At 33.1% G+C, this 27,119-nt stretch overlaps 1 protein-coding gene across 23 annotated transcripts in view; it reads left to right on the top strand.

Moving 5' to 3' along the window:
* Ahi1 (Abelson helper integration site 1) overlaps window positions 1–27,119 on the top strand; it is a 200,764-nt gene that overhangs the window by 91,807 nt on the left and 81,838 nt on the right. For all 23 annotated transcript variants that reach the window (XR_780703.2, XR_780704.2, XM_010626547.3 and 20 more), the window contains one exon: window positions 6,719–6,774. Coding sequence is in view for 21 of the 23 variants with exons in the window: in XM_010626547.3 (XP_010624849.1) it covers window positions 6,719–6,774 (56 nt within the window). In the remaining 2 variants the exon portion in view is untranslated. The remainder of the gene's footprint in view (window positions 1–6,718; window positions 6,775–27,119) is intronic.

Genomic DNA, 27,119 nt, shown 5'->3' on the forward strand with positions numbered 1-27,119 from the left:
TTCTTGTGTCCTTTGATATGAAACATTTAGCCTTCAACTGGTTCCTAGCTCATGATATTCTAGGTTCACCTTGTACTTTCCCTGCCTCTGAGCTGCAATCATTTCTTATAGGGGCTCAGATTCTTTTAACAGATAATGGCATTTAGAAACTAAACTATGGGATTCAATACCCTTGTTGCTATGGGCAAGTCATTGCTTCTAGACCTTTTTTCCTATCTAAAAAATAAGGTATTTTTTTTAAATCTGTAGGTTTATATTGATATTTCCAGTACAGGAAAAATTTCCTCCTCATAAGCTCTCAGGTTTTGCTAGCCCTCTTAGTTTTCCAGATCTGTAGGAAAAAAAATCTAGGTGCATGACTTCAGATTTTAAAACCATTAAACAGAATCAAAAAGAAAATGCTCACCTAAAAGACTTAGTGAAATTGATTATTACAAAGGTAGAAATTGTTATGGCAAAGATAAGATGAGCTGTAAAATTGAGAATCAGATTTCCCTGAACAGGAGAATGATAAGACTTTGAGGTTAAAGGGCTTATGAAAGCCCAGGATAAAGTAATGATAAGACATACTTAGTGATGAAACTCTGATAAAATTCCAGACACCCTTAGTAAAGGGAAAATACTCCAATCTTCTGCACAAAGAGGATCAAGTTCTTCACACAGGGAAAAAAAAAAAATGAGGATCTGCATTTGATTTCTCACCTAAAACACTAGAAGCTGTCTGGTAGTAGAATAACATATGTATACAACCAGAATAAAGAATTTCTCATCCAAGAATCTGTTCTTCAACAATCTGTCGTACACCTATCAGCAAAGGAAGCTTTATTTGAATATACAAGGATTTATAAAGTAACCAAATGACAGCTGCATTCAGGAAAACATCTCAAGACATTAGGCAAAACATTAGATCAGTGATGGTGAACCTTTTAGAGACAAGTGTCCAAACTGCAACTCAGAACCCACTTAGACATGGCAAAGTGACAACATTATAATTAAACCTGAATACTGAGGTTTTAGTTTAGAAAAAGCAACTCATACATTAACATCTTTTGTCTTAAAACACTCATGCCTTATGTTCACCACCACTCTATTAGATTTTTCTGTTAGAGTAAAACATTGGGATTTCGTTATTATACAGTCCTTTTTTTGTTTTGTTAATTCATAATTAGCACTTAGAGTTCCACAAATTTTCATCCACTTAAACTTAACTAAATTTATGTGAAAGAATAAAGAAAAGCTTTCTGAATGTTTCATTTTGGTGTTGAGCAAGGAAGTATTGATACCTTCGTTAAAGGAAGTATCAGCCATTTTCTTTGTATAAATAATGAAAATGTTTATTACCTTTAGAATTAGAAAAATAACCAATAGTAAAATTGAAACATTGGTAAAAATTAAAAACAAATAGAAAATCAACAGGCTGAGAAAAAAAAAAGTAAGTACTGAAATTGACCAAAAACAAAAAAGAGACAAAAGCAACAAAATAACTTAAACAAACCAAGAGTTTTGCTTTTGGTTAGTGAGTAGAAGGTTGGTAAAGATCATCTCTTCTACTATAACATTAAGTCATCAAAGAAGTTTAAATACAGTAAACTGGGGAGCGTTGTGTTGTACACCCTTTATCCCAGCATTGTAGGAGTTTGAGACAGAAGCCTGACAACTAGTGACTTAGCAACACCCTGTCTCAAAATTTTAGGGGGGAAGGGAACTGGGGATACAGCTCAGTGCAAAGGCTCTGGGGTTTAATCCTTAGTACCACAAAAATAAATAAATGAATAAAGTAATTTGTAAAGAGAAACAGGGCCTACTCCATGAAGAAATAAAGGCCAGGAGCCACTGAGGAGGGCAGGGCAGTCCTGGAGATATTAAACCCAGGCCCTTCACACTCAGCTACATCCCCAGCCTTACCTTTTTTTTTTTTTTTTTTTTTTTTTTTTTTTTTCATTTTATGACAGGGTCTCACAAAATTGCCCAGGTTGGGCTTAAACTCATAATTCTCATTCCTCAACTTCTCAGAGTGCTGGAATTACCATACCTCCTCTCAGGAGTCACTGTAATACATGGATGTATTTATGAACATAAAACACACAAGAGAAGAGCAAACCTTTTAGGCAGAGTGACTGCAAGACAGAAATGAGCTGAAGGTCTAGCAACCACATGGGCTAGCGTGATGAATCTGAAAGGTCCCTATATGAGTCAGTCTTCTTCACCCATTGGTTCTTTCCCAGAGGACTTCTGCAGCATAATTTGTGACATGGGAAGTGGCGTAGAGAGAGTTCCCATAATCTCTAGAGTTTCTCAATGAACTACCTTATCTCTGCAACATTTAAAAAAATAGACTTGGTAAAATTAACTAAAGTAGCAACAGCCTAGCTCAGCTAGAGCCAACTCTTGATTTGAATAAAGAGATCTATGCTTCACCCTAGCTTTCTGAAAGAGGAAATGGTGAGCTCTGTCTGAGGATAAAGGTTTTCTATTTTATTCTTTTCTGATTACCTGCCTAACAGTTCTAACCTATAATCAGAAAATATGTGGTGTGTGAATAAGCAGAAATAAATGGCCAAAACCAAGAGAAAGAACAGTCAATAAAAAGAATTATATAGCTCAAATAGGTTAGAATTAAAATAAGAATTTTAAATAATTTATATAATATATGAAGAAACATAAGCAAAGTAAGTGAAAAGATGCAGTATGTCAGTAGAGAAATGGAGCCCCCCCGCCGAAAGAAATTAGTGGAAATTCTAGACCTGAAAATATAATAGATAGCATGAGAACAATGTAGGGCTCATTAAAAGAAAAGATCATGGAATTCTGAGGCAAAATGATAGCAATTATTCAAATTCAGGCACAGGGGAAGCCTGAAAGGAAGAAATTGTCAGATCTCAGTATCCATGTGAAATGGATTAAATGTGTAATTGGAATTTTAGAAGATAGAGAAAATGAAGTGGAAAATATTTGAAGAAATAATGTAATAGGAGTTGTGCAACTTTTTTTTTTTTTTTTTTTTTTGTCACCGGGGGTTTATTGGGCCCTTTGGATTGAACTTGGGTCCTTGTGCTTGCAAGGCAGGCCACTGAACCACTGAGCTAAATCCCTGGCCCAGAGTTTTACAACTTTAATAAAAGAGGTTGGCTAACAGACATTAAAAAACAAAGCAGACCTCAAGAAGGACTCATAAATGGAACCATACCTAGGTACATCTTAAACTGAGAAAAAAGAAAATTACAAATTAAGCACAGGGAAAGGAATGCATTACATTCATGGACATAATAAGCCTTCCTTCTCGCACAGAATGATGGAATAAAATAATTTTCTGAACAAAAGTGATAATCAGCCTAGATCTTAATATCCAGTAATAACACCGTTCCAAAATTAATATATAAATGAATGTGGTAAAGAAGAACAATCAATCACCAGCAGATTTATACTACACGAGACTCTTCAGGGGTGATGAGACTCTGAAGAGATATGATCTCAATGAAAATCTAGTTCTGCAGGAGAGAATAATGCTGGAAGGGATGAAAGTATAGGTAAATATAGACTGATTTTTAAAATTCTCTAAGACTAATAACATTTTTAAAACTATGCTGATAATATATTGTGTCATATAGAAGTGAAATATAAAATAGTGGTAGCTTAAAGGTAACATAGTTGGAGTGATTCTGTTTTAAGGTACTTACACTGTTTTTGAAGTGCAAATTCCTATAATTCAAAGTGAACTATAATAAATTGAGATATATACATGCACGCACATACACACACATATGGATATACATATATATGGTAGGCATTAAGAAAGACGAAGAGCTATAGCTAAGAAGCCATCAGGATCATAAAAGATTAGTGAAGATACTTCATGATTTCAAATGAAGAAAGGAATAAAAAAAATGCAGTAAAACAGCAAGATGGTAAATTTAATCAAAGTCATATGAATAATTGCACTATATGTAAGCATTAAAAGTCAGATTATCATACTGAATAATATAACAATAATATATGTTGATAGATTTATTTATATTTTATTCATTTTTATTGATTAATTCTATAGATACTCCATGTTAAATTCATTTGGAGATATTCTTATTTTAAAATAGTCTGTGATATAAAGTTGGACATTTGAACTATATTCCTGCACAATGAATATATTTAATGAACATACAGATTTATAATTTATAATGAAGGCAGGGAAGAGTTAAAGTTTGGTCTGAAAAATCTGTTCGCAGAATTCCTTCTCTCATGGAAGATCAAATTATTTTTTAAGGCTTTTCTATGTCTTAGACAAGACCCACTTATATTATGGAGGGCATTCTACTTGTTTACATGTTAATTCCATCCAAAATTAGTGGCAAAGAAACATCTAGCTGTTTGACTAAAATCTAGATTCAGTGACCTAGTCTAGTTGATATAAAAAATTAACCATATAGCAAACTGCATATTATGAACTTCACTCATCTTTGCACCTTAATAAAAGTTAAATGAGACAGATTTTTAAAGTAAAATATACTTAAAATGTGAAGCTATTTGAGTTCACTTTTCCTTAAAATAATACCTCTCTATTGTTTACCTTAAACAGACATACATGATTATCTTTCCAGACAATACTTCTAAACATCTCAGTTTAAAATCGAGATTGTAACTTTGAGTAATCCACTTTTTAAAATTCTAGTTTTCAACATGTTCTTAAATTGAAACAAATTAGTTTTTCTTATAATTGTATAGACTTTGGAAGTGCTTTGTTTTTGTTTCTATGGTTACTTTTTATTTCCAATTTAAGTTATTTTCTGATTGGATGAGAATTTAAAAATGTGTAAATACCGAATAGTTTGTCTGGTGTGAAATACTATAATAGTACATAAGATCCTAATGAGATAATTGACAATGTGAAATAGGAAGAAAAGTGCTAAAGGTGTAGGGAAAGTAGGAAGGGTAGGGGAAAGGTAATAAGGTAAAAGAAAAAATATGAGAAAATGAAAAAATGGAAATAAAGTGTTTGTAAATGGGGAGGGGAGAAGGGAGTAAAGGGAGGGCAGGGACAAGGGGAAAAAATGAGAACCAAGACCTGTCATGTAAAGGTACAAGATCCCAATAATGAATGTAATTATACTGTATACCTAAAATGTAACAATAAACTCAATTTAAAAAAATAAATGAATAAAAATAGATATTTAGTCTGGCCCAGTTTTGTGGCAGTAAGAGTACAATAGTGAGAATTCACATGTAAGATATTGCCAGTGCCCGAACCTCAGAGTACGACCATGCACATTTGAAAGCAAGTACATCATAACAGACTGCACTCAGTGATTGCAATGAGGAGGGTTGTAGACGTGGGGCCTGGGAAGTGAGGATTTCACCATGTGTTCTATATACTTCTGTACTGTTAAATTCTTACAGGAATCTGTGTTACTTGAATATTTTCTACTATGTTTTATTCATTTTTTAAAATTTGTAACACAGAGCTGGTGTTGATGAAAAAAATGTCTCTCCATTTAGATTTACCTTAAAGATTTAATACACTGGAGACAAAACCTGGGTCATTTGCTCTATAGATTTTTCCTCCAAAAAATGGTCATTTCTATTTCTGAGACTCTTGAAATTATAAATCATAATTTATTTATCTTCTGTCAGTGAATGGCAGTAAATATTAGTTGAATGAAGGTAGTATAGTACTTCATACTTCATTGGCTAACAATAGATAGTGAAATAATTTTTTAATAAAACAAAACCTTTTAAAAATATTTATGGTACTTTGTTCATTTTTAATATTCTTGAAAGTAATAAAAAGCAATTGTGTTATGTTGATCTTATGTAATCCTTTATTATACTAAGAAAAATAAGTTAAATGCTTACAAAAGATAGAGACTGACATTTCATACTAGGAATTCTGCTAATTGCTATCAACAGACCTTATAATTCTCACTTTAACCAGTCATGTGTCATGACCTTTGGTGTTATTTGAACAAACTCACTCACTTGTTAGTTTACTAATGGACAGAGATTGGAAATTAAATGAAGCTCACACCAGTGTTCACCTTAACATGAGCATGATTTGAACCAGTGTGTTACAGATGAGACTTAATATATTACATCTTTAAAGGCTGCTTATACCCCCCCAAAAAAAGCACTAGAGAACATTGGGAACAAAAAGATAAATTCACACATGATAAGGGGATAATTCTGAAGATTAGCACACAGTGTTGTCACCCTAAAGGAGAGAATCATGGAAATTTTTTTTCTTCAGTCACTCCATGGTAATTGAATAAATAGTAGGATATGTCATAGTACTAAGCCAGATCAAAGAGAAATTGGAACAGATTTTTTCTTTTGATAAAATAAGGAAGTAGTGATTCCTTTTATAGCTTTTATTATATTTCTTTATAAAACTTGATAACCTCAAGTCAGAAATAAAATTATCCTGGGAAAAATGCAGCTAAGTCCAGGCAATGCTATAATTTTTAAACTGAGAGCAAGATAAGGATGCATCTTGCACTATTGCTAGACACCACTGGAATGGGAAGATTGGCTTAGTTAACCTTAAGTCAGGTGAAGTAGCTAAACTAACAAACTACTCTGACCAGAAAATTCTTAACACGGTGTGAAAGGATCCTTGTGTGAGTGAGCCTTTTCTTCTTGTAAACTGTATGAGTCATATCTTACTGACATAAATATTTTAAAAATGATTAGGCCTAAGAACCAATTATTCACAATTTTTTTCTTTCCATAGGGAATATCAGCATGGAAAGAAGGCCTTGTAACCATCAGATAGATTCAGCTCCAACGGTAAGCCAATCTCTCCCTGCATTGTTAAAAGTTGATAAGAAACTATAAAATTATGCTGGTTACAAGGACACAGAGTGGCATTGTAGAAAACTGTTAGTAACCTTCCTTTGCCAAAAGTTAAATCCCTACAAAAAAATTTTGTAATATTTGCCAAAATGTAATAAAATGCTTTTCTATGTACTCGTATGAATTTTAACTTAAAATAGTTTTATTTTGATAAAGTAATGTAACTTTATGCAAACTAATAAATGCTTTTATTAAAAATGAATGTTAATTTGTATTATAGAGTACATGCTTATAATAGTGAACGAACACTGTAATGCTTCATTTCATACAGGTTACTTTGCTTTAGTATTGTAGAAGGAAAATCTTCCTAGTTGTTCCTCTTTTACTACTAGACAATAAAGGACATTTAGTTAGAGTACTTTTGCTATGTTTTAAAAAATATATTGTAAAAGAAAAACAATTTGATCTTCCTTTTAGTCTTTGAATATATTTTTATAAAATATACATCAATTCCCAGTTGCTGGTTGAAAGATTCTTAAGGTGATATAGACCAGAGTGCATCTTAATTTTCTTTCAACATAATGTCATGTATGATGTTTTCTATGCAAGTCTTTCAAGTACTTCATATATATTTACCATTAACTATTATGAAAAAGATCAGGTAATATCTCTTATAAGAAAGTAAAGGCAATAATAAGCTGTATTTGTATTTTAATGCTGATTAATAAAGCCCCATTAGAAAATTCACTCCATTTTCTATCTGTAATAAATCTACGTGACCAGTTGACTTTATGTGTTTGATCATTTATGTGTGATTCTCCAGAAAAGACTAATGTATGAGGAACTAGTCATTAGCATAATCATAAAAATTACTTGGCTATTATGCGTTTTCACTTATCCTTTAGTAAAAATCCTTAAAGAGTAACCAACCATAACATTACATAAGGTTTGTCTGGGGATGTAGCTTAGCAGCGCAGCACCTGCCTGGCAAGCACGAGGCCCTGGGTTTGATTCCTGGTACCAAAAAAGAAAAGTGAAAAAATTACATAAGTTCTATTGCTTAATATTAAAAAATTAAAATTACCAATTAAGGAAATTTATTAATGTACTTGAATGATAGAACCAGTTTATTTGTTTACATGTTTTTGAAATTTGTTTTATTCCCACAGGCTTCCCTATGGCACTTGTGTTTATATTTCTATTTTGTTTATACATTCTGGAACTCAGAAAAGCACAACCTGGCCCAACTTTCTTATTGTACCCTCTAAGCTGATTACAGATCATCTCATGCTAATTCAGTGATGAAGTTGTAAAACCTAATGCACATAAAATTGCGAGAAAGAATTGTTTTAATATTTACAGTAATGCCCTAATGATATCAAAATAAATCCTTGAATTAGACATTGAACCTGAGCATAGTAGTTTAGGTAATAGTAGTCTGTTGAAGAGACTTTTCTGGTTGGACTATGAAATGGTAGTTTCTAATGTATCAGTACCATAACTACTCTGTACAGCCAATAATTTTTCATGTACGTGGTGCACTCCCCAAACAGACCAGATTTTGACTTGAGCCCACTTTTCTGATATGTTTTTTCTGAGGAAGAACTAGGCTAGGTACTCTTCCCTTCCATTGCTTTACTATAAACAGTTTCTACCATTAAAGAGTTTTGCAGAAGAAAATGTTTAGAATAAAGGAAAAAGGAAGAAGCTTGTGTAAAAATTTAACAAGATAAAAAATTTAAATCCAGAATGTTTGTTCTTCTAGCTTGAAAAGAAGGGATATAATAAATTAAGTTACTCCCGGTGCCTGAGAAAAAAATAATGTGTGCCAAGATTTTAGAATGACTGAGACTGGGACATTGAACTATTCTTAATCCTTTACTAACCCCCAGTTTCCAGCTTCTGTTTTTATCCATTATTGCTTCTACTTCCCTCTTTTTCTGAGTACCCAGTGGCTCATCTAGGAGCACTCTGTAGATTCTAGTTGCAGGTCTTTAGCAGGTGAGGGAAATGAGTAGCTGAGAATTTCTCAAGAGAATGATGTTTGTTGATAGTCCAAGTTTAAATTATGCATGAACTTTTCTGTAAATATATGGTTATACGGGATAGTTTGATCGTATAGGGCTATAATATAATGCAGTGTCGCTTAAGTAAATATAGATTAGCCTGAGAACAAAACCACCTGTCCCTTTGTTATGTGTCCCCTCTCACTCTGTTTACTCATTTCCTTCTTTGTTTTTTTGTTACATAAACTTTGTTTTTGTTATGTATTTGTTGTTTATTTGGGATTTTTTTTTTCCTTTCTGACACAAATAATATCCTGTTTTGGGGAATGCCTTTAATAGAAAGTGAAAAGGAAAATCTATCCTTGGTATGATCCCGCCCCCCCCATCAAAAATAATCAGAGTAGACTTTCAAGTTATTTTTTCCAAAAAATATATAATAGTTGGTAAATTATTTAAGTATACATATATTTCTCAGTTATCATTGAATGCAACATATTTTTTATTATTTTGGTATAAGCTTTTACCTAAAAACTTTATAGAAGTTGATCATTTTTGTCGTCTGGGATTATAAGAGATGTTTTATAAGAGATGCTACACGTTAGCCTGATATTTATTCTTTTGTAGAGGTAACCTTTGACTTGCTCATATAATGTATTATACATTTTATTTTCTTTGTACGTAATGTCCTAATTCGGATTTTATTTACATGTCACTTCTCACTAATTTTTTCCTTTTTTCACTCACGCACTGTAATTTTATAGGAAAAACAAATAAGGCATGAGAAAATCAAAATGTTAGATTATATGAGAAGTGGATCATATCTTTTTAAGAATTTGTCCTTGCACCTGCTTATAATCTATGGTAAATTAAGGATATCAGCCCACATTAATCAGAGGTCATTATTTGAACTTTGAGAGGCAAGTATAAAAGTTAATAGTTAAGTCAGCCAAGGCTTAAATCCTGTATTTAAATGAGGACTTATTTGCAAATCAAAGAGAAATAGAAACTAGCATTAAGTATTGTTAAAACATATCTGCCTTTTAATGTATAATATATGCATAGCAAATTTTATAGCTTTTGTTTATGGCAGAATTACTATGCATGTAAAGTACATTAAGACATAATAAGAATCAAGATTGATTATGTAAAGGTACAAATTTCCAACAGTGAATGTCATTATATTGTATACATTAAATGTACCAATAAAATTAATTTAAAAAAATAAAAATTCATTAAACAAGTTAACAAAACATAAGCCATACTGAATATAAATGATGATCAAAAAATACAGTGCATGCTTAAATTTTTTAATTTATTAGAGAAAATTATTATTAATCCCCCTCCTTTCTTTATTCATGCTTTTCTTGCTGTTTTGACCACTTTCTGAAGCAGCTCTAGAAGGAAGTTCTCTTTCGTATATTTAAGAAGTATGACCTAAATATGATGAATGCTGTTACTGCTGCATGCCACCCAGCAGAGAGGCTAGCTCCTAAAACCTTTACATTGTGTCCTCGTCTACATGATTCACCATATCAGGCAGCGTGTGACTTCTGGTTCTTCCCCAAAGTCAAAGTGACTAGGGTGAAAGGTAAACATTTTGAATGAATTCAAAAAACATCACGGCAGCCACACTACAACTAATGACACCTATGATAAGGAACTTCCAGATCTACTTCTAAAAGTGGTAAGACCAATTAAGTATAAGTATATTCAAAGCAAGAAGGAATAGTGGCAAGGTGTCATTCATTTACTGTATTTTAAAAAAATTTTAGCACACACCATATTTTTTAATCACACTTTGTATAAAAAATTTTAGTGATTTTTAAGAGTATTCATTTTTAGTCTCTTGCAGGAAGAATGGATATGATAAAATTCTAATATTGATATTAGAGTATTGATATTCTAATTAATCAATTTTTTGTAAACTTTCTAAACCTGTAACACTCAATATTACTCCTTTATAATTTATTCAGTGATCCTGCAATGTATTTGAAATCTGTTTCAACAAATGGGTTTTTGCAGTTTATAAAATTATAGTTTGCATTTTCTCAGAAGCCTATACATCTACAAAAACAAGTTCAAATAAAACTCATACCATATTATCAGAATTATAGCAATTAGGTGACTTACCTAACTATTCTTTTAATTATTAAGATTTAAAATATACTTGATTGCTTTGAACTTTTTTTTTTTTGTTTTGAAACAACGCCTCACTTTTTCGTTCAGGCTGGCGTTGTACTCAATGTATAGCCCAGCTGGTCTCGAACTCACAGCAGTCCTCTCAAGTGCTAGAATTATAGGCATACGCCACCACACCCGGCACTGTAAACTATATGTTGACTCAGTATTATTCTTTCTTATAAGACCAGTTATAAAGGAAAAAAACACCAGTTATATGAGCCATTCATTCATGCAAATTTTCTAAGGGCTGACTGATAAATTTTTGTCATGTAATTTATCAGTAGAAAACTTTAAAAATGTTGCAGATTTATTTTTTTATCCTGAAAATATTTCTGAGATGTCCAAATGTTGCTTGCCCTTAACCCTTAAATTATTCATAAATGTATAGATCTGAATCATACAAATTAAATTTCATTCTGTGTCTCTTTTGGAGCATACGATATCCATGTTTATTTTGCAATATTTTAATCTGTTACTGTTGTCAGATTATCATCATTATTTAGCCCTTTAGGTTCACAACATTACTACATACTACATTGTTATACTTGTAAAATGTAACTGTTTCATATTTTAATATAATATTTGGGACAGCTTGTTTATGTATAAATGTATGAGTTAAAATGAAATGTCTTTTGGGGGGTTTTTTTTGGTACTGGGAATCGAACTCAGGTTCTTGTGCTTGCAAGGCAGGTGGTAGAACCACTGAGCTAAATCCCCAGCCCTGAAAGGTCTTGATTCAAAGGGCATACTTTATTTTCTCTAATCTCTGGCATTTTCCAGGAATTCATAATATGTAAACTGAGGTGAATATGCCCCAATAAAACTCATAAAATAGAACATATCGCCAATCTCCTCTTGTAGGTAATTGCAGGGTGGAGAGGGAACTCATAAACTATAAGCTTTTACAACTTAAGTTGTAAAAGAATGTGTGTTTTCACTTCTCAATAAAGTAGCAACTCAAAGCAGTTCTATTAAAATTTCTCTTGAAATTCGAATATAAATGCAAAATAGGTTCCCTTTTAATAAGGACACTTGTAGTTGTTCATAACATTTTTTCTTAATTACCTGTACATTAGAATTTTCTCAAGAAATTACAAATTATGAAATTTACATTGATTTTTTTTTCCTCATTGGACTACTCCACTGACATTTGTGGTTTTCTTAGATTTTTTTTTCCCTCCAATTCTATTTTGGCTTTGCTAAATCTTTTTATCTGACAATCTTAAAATTCTAAAAAGTTCACATTACTGATTAACAATAGCTACATATAGTAACAGTGGTGTGAAGTATATTCTCCAAATTATCAGTAGATAATTATATAATGTACATAGAGTAGTACTATGCAAGCCCTATATTAATATACATGTGATACATGGTTTATATATCTTTATAAAAATATGTATAACTGAATTTAAGTAGCTCTTGGACTCATTAGCAATGTGTGAAATGAGAGCAATTGTGTCACCAAAGCAGTCTGAACACAAGTATAGAAATTATGAGATAGGCCAGAGTGCTGCAGAAATTCCTAGTACTGGAGTAGTTTGAAAAGCTGTTCAGAATTGTTGGGTGCTAAACTGGATCTTACAAGAAGGATGACATTTTAAAAGGAATAGGATGTTCTAGACCAGAATAACAATGTAACCAAAGATCATAGAAGGAAAGTGCAACGTTTATAGATAGGTGGACAGTTTGAATGAAGCAGATTAGATGAGAGAGTGGAAAAATTAGAAAAGGTAATTTGGGTGTGATTTATAAAGATTATTGAGTGCTAGTGCATGAAATATAAGCGATAGTGAAACATTTGATGTGAGAATAATATGATCAAGGGCATTAGATCAGTGAACTTTGAAGCTACTGAAATTTACATTTGAGGTGATACTGGTCTAAATAAGGAATAATGGAAATGGAAATATAGAGGTAAGCTTATAAAAAAGATTCAGGGACTAGAACTTCTAAAGTTATAGCCTATATTTAACAGGTTGTAAGAAAAAACCTCATAAGAAAATACATGGAGAGAGAGAAAAGGCCTAGGAGATCAGCAATAGTATAATACCTTAGAAGCCCAAAGGAGTGTGGAAGGAGATGAAGTGGCTGTGCTGTTATATATAGCCAGAGTTGTCAGAAAAATGGTAGCAGGTCCCTGGAAGGAAGCTGAGAGGTCACACTAGGTGTATCCAAAGTAGTTTAGAAAGCCTATTATGAAAGAAGACTGAAAAATAGAATAGTGAAATCAGCCTTGTAGATTTTTTGCTGACTTAACTTGGCCAAAACTGAGATAAATCTGTGTAGAATGTGAAGTGTTTCTCTTTTTTAGCATTTTTAAAATTAATTTTATTGGTACATTTAATGTATGCAGTATAATGACATTCATTGTTGGAAATTTGTACCTTTACATAATCAGTCTTGGTTCTTCTTTTTTCTCCATTCCCCTGTCCTCCCTTCAACCTCTCCCTATCTACCAAGACTTTGTTTCCATTATTTTTCATTTTCTCATATTCCATTCCCTTCTTTCCCTTCCCCTACCTCTCCCATCTCCACTTCCCCTTTGTACCTTTTCTTCCTATTTCACATTATCTATTATACCTTGGAGTCCTTATTTACACTCTCAGTTTCTTACACTAAACTATTCAATATTTACACGTGTCCTATTTATATCACTTAAGAGTATCACTTCAGTGTGCATTTAGCTATGAACGTCTCAGATTCTTCCTGTTTTTTATGGCTGAATAGTATTCTATTTTATAAAAAAAAACTGCATTTTCTTTATCCAGTCTCCCATTAACGGGCAATTAGGCTGCTTCCAAGTTTTAGCTAGTACAAATTGTGGTGCTATGAACATATATCACTATGGTATGGCTGTTTTAATTCTTTAGGGAAGATACCCACCAAGAGAACAGCTGGGTCAAAGGGGACTTCCAGTCCTAGTTCTTTGAGGTATCTCCATACTGCTTTTCACTGTGCTTGCACCAGTCTACACTTCAACAGTGGAGCAGGGTTCCTCTTTCTTCACAGCCCCGCCAGCATTTGTTATTGGTTGATTTCTTGATAGCAGCCATTCTTTCTGGGGTAAGATGGAAGGAATCTCAGAATTGTTTTCATTTGCATTTCTCAAATTACCAGTGATATTGAACATTTTTTCAAATGTTTAATTGCTGTTTCTACTTCTTTGTCTGAGAAATGTCTATTCATTTCAGATGCCCATTTTTGGATTGGGTCTTTAAATTTGGGAAGTCTGATTTTTTTCAACTTCTTTATATATTCTAGATAATACACCTTTGTCTGAGGAATAGCTGGTGAAAAGTTTTTCCCACATTGTGGGTTGTCTCTTCACACTGTTAGTCATTTCTCTTGCTGTGCAGACACTTTTTAATGAGAAGACATCCCGCTTGTTGATTCTTTGTGCTAGTTCATGGGCAACTGAAGTTTTGTAGATAAAATCTTTTCCTACACCAGTCTTCAAGAGTTCTACCTAACCTCTCTTCCAGCTGGTTTAGTGTTTCTGTTTGAATATTTAGAACTTTAATCTATTTTGATTTTAGTTTAGTACATGTTGAGAGATACAGTCTCTCACTATATCTATATATATAGATATATAATAAGAGATACTAGTCTTTGGCAAGTTGGTACCCAGTTTTTCCAGCAGTATTTACTAAAGAGGCTACTTTTCCTCCAGTGAGGGTGTTTGGCTCCTTTGTCAAAGATGAGGTGGCTGAGTGTGTCTGGAGTTGTTTCTGCATCTTCTAATCTGTTCCACTGGTCCTCAGGTCTGTTTCTTTGCCAGTACCATGCTGTTTTTAATCACAGTAGCTTCATAGTATAGTTTCAAATCAGGATTGTGATACCCCCTACCTTCTCTTTATTGCCTAGAATTGCTTTTGCTATTCTAGGTCTCCTTGTTCCAAATGAATTTTTGGATTGTTTTCTCAAGCTCTGTGAAGTATGCTGCTGGTATTTCAATTGGGATTGCATTGAATCTGTGTAGCACTTTTGAAAGTATGGCCATCTTCACTGTGTTGATTCTTCCTACCCAGGAGCAAGGTATGTCTTTGCATTTTCTGTTATCCTCTTCAATCTTTTTTCTCAGAGTTTTCAGAGAAGAGGTCTTTGATTTCTTTAGTTAGGTTGATTCCTAGGCATGTCAACCTTTTTGGATTCTATTGTGACAGGAATTGATTGCCCCATTTCTCTCTCAGGGAGTCTGTTTTTCATGTACAGAAAGGCTATTGATTTTTATGTGTTAACCTTCTATCTGCTATTTTATTGAATTTGGTTATTAAGTCTAGAAGACTTTTGGTGGTGTTCTTTGGGTCTGCTGTATAGAGTATGCAAATAATGACAATTTGACTTCCTCATTTCCTATCTTTATTCTTTTATTTCTTTCTCTTGTCTAATTACTCTGGCTAATGTTTCCAGTACTATTGTATTGTTCCTGACTTTAGTGTGAAGGATTTCAGTTTTTGACCATTTAGTATAATATTGGCTGTTGTTTTTTCATAGATGGCTTTTATCAGATTGAGGTAGAGACCATTTATTCCAATTTTCTGTAGGGTTTTTACCATGAAGCCATGCTGGGTTTTCTCATCTGCTTTTTCTGCATCTATTGAGATGATTGTATGGTTTTTATCCTTGGCTTTATTAATATAGCATATTATATTTATTGATTTTCATATGTTGAGCCATTCCTGTGTCCCTGGGATGAATCCCTCGTGGTCAGGGTATATGGTCTTCTTGATGATCTTCTGCATTCTGTTTGCCAGTATCTTATTAAAGATTTCTGCATCTATGCTCATTAGTGAGATTGGCCTATAGTTTTCTTTTTTGGTTGGGTCTTTCTCTGCTTTGGGGATCAAAGTGATGCTTAGTTCCAGGAATGAATTTGGGAGTATTGCTTCTCTTTCAGTTCCATTGAAAAGTTTAAACAGTAGTGGCAGTAGTTCCTCTCTAAATGTCTTGTCAAATTCAACAGTGAAGCCATCAGGGCACAGAATTTTATTATTTGCTAAGTTTTTTATTACATTTTCAGTTTCATTGATATTGGATTGTTTAGAATTTTTAGGTCATCTTCATTCAACTTCGGTAATTCATACATACCTAGGGATCTGTCCATTTCTTCTGTATTTACCATTTTATTGGCATAAAGATTCTCAAAGTAAGTACCGATGATCCTCTGGTTTTCTGCTGGGTCCATTGTAATTTCACCCTTTTCATTCCTGATTGCCTGGATTTGGGCCTTTTATTTCCTTGTTTTGATAAAGTTGGTCAAGGGTTTGTCAATTTTGATTATTCTTTTGAAGAACCAACTCTTGGCTTCTTGGGTTTTTTTGTATTGTTCTTTCAGTCTCCATTACATTAATTTCTGCTCTGATCTTTATAATTTCCATACTTATATGAGCTTTGGGTTTGTCCTGCTCTTCTTTTTCTAGAAGCTAGAGGTTCAGCATCAGGTTGTTTAATTGCATTTGCTCTGTTTTCCTAATATGTGTATTCAGTGCTATGAATTTCCCTCATAAAACTGCTTTCATTGCGTCATATAGATTCTGATATGTTGTATTATCATTGTCATTTAATTGTAGGAACTGTCTGACTTCTTTAATATCCTCTGTGACCCATTAGTTATTGAGAAGTGTGTTGTGAAATTCTTACAGTTCCTTTTGCTATTGATCTCCAATTTCATCACACTATGGTCTGATGATATACAGGGTATCAGTTCAATTCCTTTGCACTTACTTAGACATGTTCTGTGAGCAAATATGTGGTCTGTTTTGGAGAATGACCCAAGTGCAGCTGAAAAGAATGTGTATTGTGATTTTGTGGGCTGAAACACTCTGTAAACATCTGTTAAGTTCATTTGTTCAAGAGTTTGAGTTCTAGTATTCTATTGCTTATTTTCTGTTTAGTTGATCTATCTGTGACAGTGGGGTATTGAAGTCCCCCATTACTGTTGTGGTAGTGCTTATTTATTTGATTTTTCATGTCCATTAGTATTTGTTTTATATAGTTGGGCACACTACTGTTTGGTGCATATATATTTATGATTGTCATCTATTCTTGGATTGTTCCCTTTATAAGGATGTAATATCCTTTGTCTCTCTTAATCAGTGTTGGTTTGAAATCCACTTGATCTGCAAAGAGGATAGCTGCTCCTGTTTTTTGGGGGGATCCTGTCGCATGGTGTATTGTTTTCCACCCTTTAACTTTCATTCTATGAGTTTCTTTTTGAATTGAGTGTGTTTTTTGTATGCAGCTTATTGTTGGATCTTCTTGATCCATTCTGCCAATCTATTTCTTTTGATTGGTGAATGGAGACCATTAAAATTGATGGTTATTACTGATATGTATTGTTTTATCCTTGTCATGGCTGTTTCTTTTTCTTGGATCATCCCCTTTGCATTTAATTTCTTGTCATGCCTGATGGATTCATTCCTTTGGGCTTCCTGGGGTTGTGATCCTCATTGTCATTTGCTAGGATATTGTTTAAAATTTTGGGGAGTGCTGGTTTGGTATTCATGAAGTTCTTGGGTGCTCTTTGTCATGAAAATATCTTATTTCTCCATCAATTTTGAAAGATAGCTTTGCAGGGTATATCAATCTGGGTTAGAGGCTGTTTTCCTTTAGGGCTTGAAATAATATCACTTCAAGCTCTTCTTGCCTTGAGGGTTTGTGTTAAGAAGACTGCTGTGATTTTGATGGGCTTTTCTTTGTTTCTTTTCTCTGACTCCTTGTAGAATTTTGTTTTTCTGTTGGGTTTCTGGAATCTTAACTGTTCTATGCCTATGTGTAGATTTCTTTTTAATCACAGCTAGTTGGAGTCCTTTAGGCCTCACATATCTTTATATCAAAATGTTTTCCCCTACTTGTGTAGTTTTCTGCCATTACTTCCTGTAACAGTTTTTCATGTCATCTGCACTCCTGTTTCTTCATTGACTCCGATCAGTCTTATATTATTCTTCTTTGCATCTAGCAGCTGGATTGATTTTATATCTTCTATATCTGAAATTCTATCTTTGCATTGCCTCATTTTGCTGAGCTTTTGATCTCCTAGAAATCTGTTTGCATCTGTTTTATGTATTCTATTTATTTCCTATGTTGGGATTCCATTATTTTCCTCGGCTCCACTATTTTTTAATCTGTGTCCACTCTATATTTATTAATCAGGTCTTACACTATGGGCACAATCTCTGCTGTCATCTGAGAAATTATTTCTGACTTTATCTTTTCCACATCCTCTTTTGTTACCATTTCAGGGGGTCCAGGTGGTTGAGTATCAGATTGTTCCAACTTGTTTCCCTTTGGGGTTGCCTTAGGTGATCTTGAAGTCTGGTTTTGAGACTTGTTTCTATGTCTTCTCATTTCAACAGATGCAGCCTGCTGTGCTTTTATTGAGAAAACTTTTTGCTCACCCAGTAGTCTTCAATTCTCAGCAAGCCACCAAGAGGCTTTTTCTCTCCTGCTCACCAGTACACCAGTTCCTGGGTTCAAATCACTGATGCTGTGGGGCAAGCCTCTGACTGAAGCTTGTGTGCCTGTGCAGCTCCCTCCTGAGCCGGCCTTTGATGGGCAGGTTTGCCTGAGCCCCTGGGGTTGGGGTCAATCCTTGGCTGGGATGTGGCTGTAGCCAGGCCAGTCTGGACCACACTATTGCTCCTCAGGATCTGTGCACACTCACCGATGCTGTTCTCTTCTTTAATATTCTTTAAAAGTGCAAAATACAATTTGCGGATGCTGAGTTAACTGATGGTATGTAGAAACATAAATTTAGTAGTACTGGCATTGCTCTTATTATGTAATAGTACTCCATTCAAACTAAATATTCTTCAAATGGAAGCAAAGATCCAGCAACATGAATGGAACAACATTAAAGTTACAAAGTGGATGTTAGCATCTGACAGAGGAGTTGATTAGGAAGGACAGTTCAGGCAAAGTCTCTTACTCTTTTAATTAATAAAATAAGGAAGGTTAAAGAAATATCTTAAGGTCCACATTTAGGTCTAAAGTTCTAAAATCCTTGTGAATCTAGAGTCTTTCAGTTACAAAGATAGCTCTCTCCAAAACTCTGTCAAAGTGATAGATTTTAGTCTTATATTGTGTTTTGGTGATTACTTAAATTTTTTCTTCCTAAAAAGCAAAATAAGATCTTTTTCACCTTAGGAAAGCATTGAGGTGTCAGGGATTTAGCTCAGTGGTTCTGCCACCTGCCTCGCAAGCACAAGGTCCCGAGTTTGATCCCTGACCAAAAAGAAAAAAAAAAACTCGTTGAAATATTCCACAGCAGAACCCACAACTTGAGCGGATTTGACATAAAATGAAGAAAACATTTATTTGGAAAAGAAAAAAAAATCAACATTCATCATTATGGAAATATTTTTCCATTTTGGAAGAAATTTATATTTATCAAACTAGCTTCCTGTTTTCCTTCCTAGATAACTGTCACTTCTAATTTTCCAATTATTTACATGTATTTCTTTTGTTTCTGGCTGTATATGAGTTTACAAAGTTCCATCTTCCTGTAATGTTCTTTATTCTGTCATCATCTCAGTATCCCCAATAATGAAATCAGTCTTTGTCAGAGATAGCAGCATAGCAGGCACTAATACAGTGACACCTTTTGGTATAGATACATAATTGGATCACAGATTAACTAGATGCATAAAGATTAAGTAGATAAATCTCTAGAGTAAATAAAACTGTCTTTTTATTAAAATTTTATAAAGTTTTCTTGTCACCAAATCTGTGGCTGATAGAATCTTATGGAAATGTGGGCAGACTTTTCCAGGGGCACTTAGTGAATTCAGAGCATTTTTTTTACCAAACTTGGAAATCAATATTTGTTTTCATAAATGGAATTGGAGTATTTCTATATTTGCTTTAGAAAGTATATCCACGTTTATAGCTATAAGTGTTCTACAGAAATATTTTACTATAAAACCATTCCTCTGATATTTGAAGAACTTATAAGAGTTGAATAATAGTAATTATACCTAATATTTATTGAGCACTGTTCACTACCAGACACTGTAAAATGTTGCATTTATTTCATGTGACTGTTGTAATTCTATAAAAAAAAGGTGATATCATTGTCATCACCATTTGTCAGAGGGGAAACTGAGGCAAAAGGCCTTTATGGGTTATCTAGAAACATTTAAATTCAGTGTGCTAATGCATTAGGATATATGAGCCAAAATATTAACTCTCCAAAAGCAAAATCAGTGTACATTATAAACCATGTTACTCAGAGGCACAAGGCAGAGTTTTGTGGAAATTAAGAGCAATTAAAGTAATATTAACAGCAGTTAACACTTAGGAAACAATTCATAGTTTGAAAAGTCTGTATGCTATGTATTATCATATGTGATCTGTGTAACATGAATGTAACTTTTAATGTCACGAGGAAGAGCATATGGTAACAAGGGCTCTAAATAGCTGAGTACCAGAATGACAGCTAAAACGGGCCATGGAATAAGGTCCCAATGATAAATGTAACTGTATTGTTTGCTTTAAATGTACCAATAAACTTAAGGGGGAAAATAAGGCCATGAAAGCCTAAATTTGAGCTATAACTCAGTATAGATTCTTTCATGTTAAAAAAAAAAATCTACCAGGGAAGCTATCTAAAAGATATCTATCTAAAAGAATTTCTGTAGTATGTCTCAGGAAAGATTCCATCCACACACTAAGAAGTTTCAAACACATAATGATTTGAGGTTAGTGGATAGAATCTTAGTTGATTTCCTGGGAAGTGTGGCACTTCAGTTTTAATAGCTGTGGGGAGCATTAAAGACACATAAGTATCACAGAGTAATCTGGATGTGAGAAGAGGATCTTAGGTTTGGTGGGAAGAAAGAGGCCCAGAAGCTGTGGTTTTTCTAGTGCCCTGGCAGAGTCACCTGTGACCTTGAGAAAGGAAATTGCAGACACCTGCTACACCTCAAACTATGCTAGCCACATGCCACAGACAGCTGTTTAAAGAACAGGAGTGACAGAATGGAGGAGGTAGTTATGGGTGTCACCCAAGAATGAGGTAATGGGTGCTTCTTTAACATCTAAGCATGGATGATTCCCAAGCTGATGTTCTAGTCTTAATTATGCTTTGCTTTCTCCATTCTACTTGAAAAATATTTATAAACAGTACTAAGACTGTTGCTATTTGGTAACCTAAAGAACCTAAAAGTAAGTCTTCAATAACTTGTCTTCCCCAGAGTCTCTTCTGGTCCTTACCACTTTAATTTTCTGTCACTGCTACTACCAGGTACTTGGTTCCTGCCAACAAATCTTGGTGATATATTGGGCTTATTGTTATTTCGTGTCCCACGTGTATTGCTTTCTCCTTTCTTTACATTTCCATAGTCTAACCTCTTTTGTCCATTATCATAACCAGAATCAAGACACTGCTCTCTAACCAAAAAGCTTTGGCCTCTTGATCTGTATTTTTTTACAGGTTCTGTTGATTTATCCATCATAATCACTTCACCTCTCATAATGATCATTATTGTGATCTTTTTGTAACAGCTTTACTTAATTATAGTTCACTCATTGTAAACTTCATCTTTTTAAAGTCTGTAGTTCAGTGATTTTTAGTATATTGACAGAGTTACACAACCACCACCAACATCTATTTTTAAAACATACTCATTACCCCCCCAAAAGAAATCTCATACTTATTAACAGACATCTCCCACAATTACCTTATTACTATGACTCCTGACAACTACTAATCCTCTTTCTGTTTCTATGGGTTATCTATACTGCACATTTTATATAAATACAGTAATACATTATGTATCCTCTTGTGTCTAGCTTCCTTTGTTTAGCGTGATGTTTGCAAAATCCATCCTTGAAGTCTATATCAGAATTTCATTCCTTCCCATGCCAAGTAATATTCCGTTATTTGGATTCATCACAATTTGTTCATTCATTGAACCACTGATGGGCAGTGGAGTTGCTTCTATTTTTTAGAGATTATAAGTAATGGTCTAGGAATATTCATGTATAAGGTTGGTTTTGTTGTTTTGTGGGCATAGTCTTTAACTCTCTTTAGGAAAACTGCTATATCATGTAGTAACTATTTATTTAATATTTTGAGGAACTGCCAAAATGTTTCCTAGACTACGTGAACCACCTTAAAATTCTACTAGTCATAAATGAGACTACAGTTTCTCCACATGCTCATTTGTTAGTGTCTTGTATTATTCTAGCTGTCCTAATAGGTAGGAATTGGTATATCATAATTTTGATTTGCATTTTTCCCTAATAAATAATGTTGTGAGCATCTTTTGAGATGCCATATGAATATCTTCTACGGGGAAATGTCTAATTCAAATCTTGTTTGTTTGTTTGTTTTTGTTTTTTGGGGGGTTTTTTTGTACTCTAATTGAAATCTTTTGCTCATTTTATAATTGAGTAAATTAATTATATAAATTTTAAAATTAATACATTGTGTGTGACAATTAGAGCTTATTTTACCAAACCTAGAAATAAATTTCTATTTTTGACTTAGAAAATTTGGTCATATATATAGTTGTGGGTGTTCTGTAGAAAACGCTATTCTTCTATAATAATCAAAGGTTTTTGGAATTGAATAATAATTATGCCTAACTCTTACTGAGCACTTACTCTGTGCCACAAATGTAGCATATAAATATATCTATAAATTATTTAAAATAGTATAATTATACAAACTATATAAATATGACCTAAATTTATATATCTAGTTTACCTTTTTATTATTGACTTATACACTCTAGATATAAATCTCTTATTAAATATATGATTTGCAATTATTTTCTTCCATCCTGTTCAGTATCCTCTCACATACATTATTTTTAAGACAAAAGATATTAATGTAAGTGTTGTTTTTTCTAAACTAAAACTATGGTATTCATGTTTAATTGCAGAGTAGGCACTTTGATAAATAAGTGGGCTTTGAGTTGTAGTTTGTTCGCTCGCATAAAAAAGGTTAGCCATCACTGCTATAGATAAAAGATTGCCATCACTGCTTTTTTTTAAATCATATCCTTTGAAGCACACAATTTTGACAGTTTTACAAAGTCCAATTTATCTATTTTTCCTTTTGTTGCTTGTGCTTTTTATGTCATTATCTAAGCAACTGTTGCTTGATCCAAGATCACAAAGATTAAATCCCATATTTTCTTAAGAGTTTATACATTTAGCTCATACCTTTAGGTCTGTAATCAATTTTGAATTAATTTTTGCATATGGTATGATTTAAAGGATATGAGGATTCATCTTTATATTTTTGCATGTGGCTGTTCAGTTGTTGCAGTATCACTTGTTCAGAAAAGTGGATTTTCTTTCTCATTTAGCAGTCTTGACATTTTTGTTGAAAATCTGATGATCATGAATGTAGTGGTTTATATCAGGACTTTCAGTCCTTTCACATTGATACATATGCCTGTCCTAATGTCAGCATTATGCTGTTTTATTACTTTACTTTTGCAGAATTTTTTAAATAACGATGTATCTTCTAATTTTGTTCTTTTTAGAAACTGTTTTGGCTATTCTAGGTTCCATCAACAATCTAATGATCATTGTCTCAGATTTTTCCAAATTTTTACAGGAATTACATTGAATCTTAGATCAAAATATAAAGACATTATTAAGCCTTCCAGTCTATTAACATGGACTTTTTCATTTGTTTCTTTTTTTTTGCCCCCAGTCCTAGGTTGAACCCAGAGCTGAACTACATCCCTACATTCCTACCTTTTTTTTTTTTGAGACATGCTCTCTCTAAACTGCCCAGCAGGGCTCAAACTTGGGATCTTCCTGCCTCAGCTTCCCAGGGTGTTAGGATTACAGGGATGCAGCACCATGTCCAGCTCATTTTATTTAGGTCTTTTGAAATTTTTTCATGATTGTTTTATGGTTTTCAGTTTATAAGTCTTAAACAACTGTTGATAAATTTTTTTTGTTTGTTTGTTTTAATTGAATTTATTGGTACATTCTAGGTATACAGTACAGTTACATTCATTACTGGGATCTTGTACCTTTACATTACAGGTCTTGATTCTTATTTTTTCCCCTTGTCCCTGTCCTCCCTTCACCACTCCTCCCCTCCCCACCTGCAAACACTTTAATTCCATTTTTATATTTTCTCACATTTTTTCCCTTTCCCTTATTCCCCTTCTCCTGCCATTCTCACAGTCCCTACATCTTTAGCCCTTTTATTCCTATTTCACATTGCTAATTATCCCTTTAGGATCTTGAGCACTATTTTAGTTTTTCACACCAGAGGAACTATTCGGTATTTACACATGAGTGACTTATTTATTTCACTTAGGAGTATATCCTCAAAATGCATCCATTTTCCTATGAATGGATCTACTTTCTCATTCTTTATGGCTGAGTAGTATTCCATTTTGTAGAAAAACTACATCTTCTTTATCCAGTTTCCAACTGATGGGCAAATGGGCTGTTTCCAAGTTTTAGCTATTACAAACTATGCTGCTATAAACATAGGTGTGCATATGTCACTGTGATATGATTCTTTTAATTCTTTTGAAAGATACCCAGGAGAGGGATGGCTGTGTCAAATGGAACCTCTAGTCCCAGCTGTTTGCATATAAAGTTGGTTTTATATTTAAATTACTCAGGTATACAAATATATGTGATATTTAAAAATATTTATTATGTGTCCTGTAAACTTGCTGAATTTATTAGGTTTATTTAGCTTTTTGTTGTTGGTTTTTTTGTCATTTCCTTAAGGTCATCTATATACAAAATCATGTCATCTGCTAATGTAGTACTACTGCTTCCTTTTTAATACGGTTGCTTTTGTTCCTTCTTTCTTGTCTAATTTTCTTGGCTAGTACAGTGCTGAAGTAGCAATGATGAATGTTTTTGTCTTGTCCCTAATTTTGGTCTTCTACGTTATGTTAGTTGTGTATTTTTTAAAAAACATAACCTTTACGGGCCAGGGATTTGGCTCAGTGGTTCCACCGCCTGCGTCGTAAACTCAAGGTATTGAGTTTAATCCTTGATACCAAATAATATTAACCTTCATCAGGTTGAGGACATTCTTACTTCATTGAATGTTCTTATAAGAAAAGGCTTTTCTCTTTTATTAAACGTTTTCTTCTGTATCGAGATGTTTGTATAGGTTTTACCCTTAAGGCTATTAGTATGGTCTCTTAAATTGACAGATTTTCATAGGTTAAGCCCATCTGTCATTCCTAGGATAAATTTCCCTTGATCATGGTATGTATTAATCCTTTTCATACATTGTAGATTCTGTTCAATAGTATTCTGTTGAGGATTTTACAGCAATATTCATAAGGAATATTGTTTTGCAGTGTGGTTTTTTTATGAATCTGGTTTTGGGGTAACACTAACACTAACCCTGTAAAACAAATTGGGAAGTATTCATTTCTCCTTCCTTTTTTGGAGGCTTGTGAATGATTGGTATTTCTTCTTTAAAATTTTGGTATAATTCTCCACAGAGATACATCTGGGCCTAGACTTTTGGGGGGAAGTTTTTTGATTATTATTTTAATCTCTCCATTCTTCCAGGTCTGTTCCTTTTGTCTTACATTATATTTTTCCAGGAATTTGTCCTTTTCATCTAGGGTGTTTGTTTGCATACAATTATTAATATTTTCTTTTTATTCCTTTTATATCTCTGAGGTCTGAAGTGATATCCCCACTTTTCATTCCTGATTTTATTAACTTGATTCTTACTGGTTTTTCACCCTTGACCAAGCTAGGCAGAATTTTGTCAGTTTTCTTCATATTTCAAAGATAATTTTCCATTGTCAGTTATCTCATTAGGATCTTATGTACTATTATAGCTTGTTCACACTAAAGTAAATAATTTTTAAAGCAATAAATATATAAAACTAAAATCAGAAAATATGAGTATGCACTCCAAATATAATGAATTCAAAATAGAAATCAGGTGCAGAAAGACATTTACATATGTATATTTATTTTCTTTTTTTCAAACTTTATTTTTAGGATTTTTTTTCCTTCCTTTTGCTTGCTTAGGGTTTAGTTTTCTTTTTCTAGTCTTAAAGCATGAGATAGTGATTGTATATTTTTTCCTTAATAAAAGCATAACTATAATCTTTCTTGAATCACTGATTTTCCTGCATCCCATACATTTTGGTATATTGTGGAGTTTTTATGGGCTTGTTTTGTTTTATTTTCATTTATTCTATGTTTCCTCCTTTGACTTAGTGGTTATTCAATTAGTTATAGCTATAGGCTAAATGCCTAGTTTTTGAAATTTAAAATGTGATTAACAGATACAATAATTTCTTTATTTTTTCAGGCAATAAAACAATCTACATTTACATCTTTAATTATTAACATCCCTACAGCAATATTATCAGTTTGATCTAGATCTTATTTAAATAGTTATAGCTATAGGCTAAAAGCCTACTTTTTGAAATTTAAAAAGTGATTAAGAGATACAATAATTTATTTTTTCAGGCAATAAAACAATCTACATTTTACATCTTTAATAACTTTAACTGCAATTTTTCCTTGTGTACTTTTAAAAAAAGTCTGTTGTTACATTTAACATATAGATCTGCAACATTCTTTGGGGATTTTTTTGCCCCTACCAATCTACTCTTTAACATAAAAGATCCTTGAAAAAATGGAAATAAAGTGTTTGTAAATGGGGAGGGGAGGAAAGGGTGAAGGGAGGGCAGGGACAAGGGGAAAAAATGAGAACCAAGACCTGTCATATAAAGGTACAAGATCCCAATGATGAATGTAACTGTACTGTATACCTAAAATATACCAATAAACTCAATGAGAAAAAAAATTATTTACTTTATGGCTTAGCATATTGTCATCCCAAGAGTAACAGTGGATTCCTGATAGAAGTTTGTATATAGATTTTGTTAGATAGAGTAATCTATAAACATAACATTAGATTTAGTTGGTTTATTAAATTGATCTAATCTGCTTCTGTGCTGATCTTCTGCCTAGTTTTCTTCTTTGAGATAATAGGGTACCGAATTATCTAAGTATTGTTGTTGAATTGTTTATTTCACCTTTCCATTCTGACCATTTTGCCTTACATATTTTCAGACTATTACATACATGCTTAGAGTTACTTATGTGTTCTTGATTGGTTGATCCTTTTATCACTGTAAAATGTCCTACTTTGTCTCTAGTGACAATTTTTGT

Source organism: Fukomys damarensis, unplaced genomic scaffold (genome assembly GCF_012274545.1).
Source record: "Fukomys damarensis isolate Sample0158 unplaced genomic scaffold, DMR_v1.0_HiC HiC_scaffold_14, whole genome shotgun sequence".
Lineage (NCBI taxonomy): Eukaryota > Metazoa > Chordata > Mammalia > Rodentia > Bathyergidae > Fukomys > Fukomys damarensis.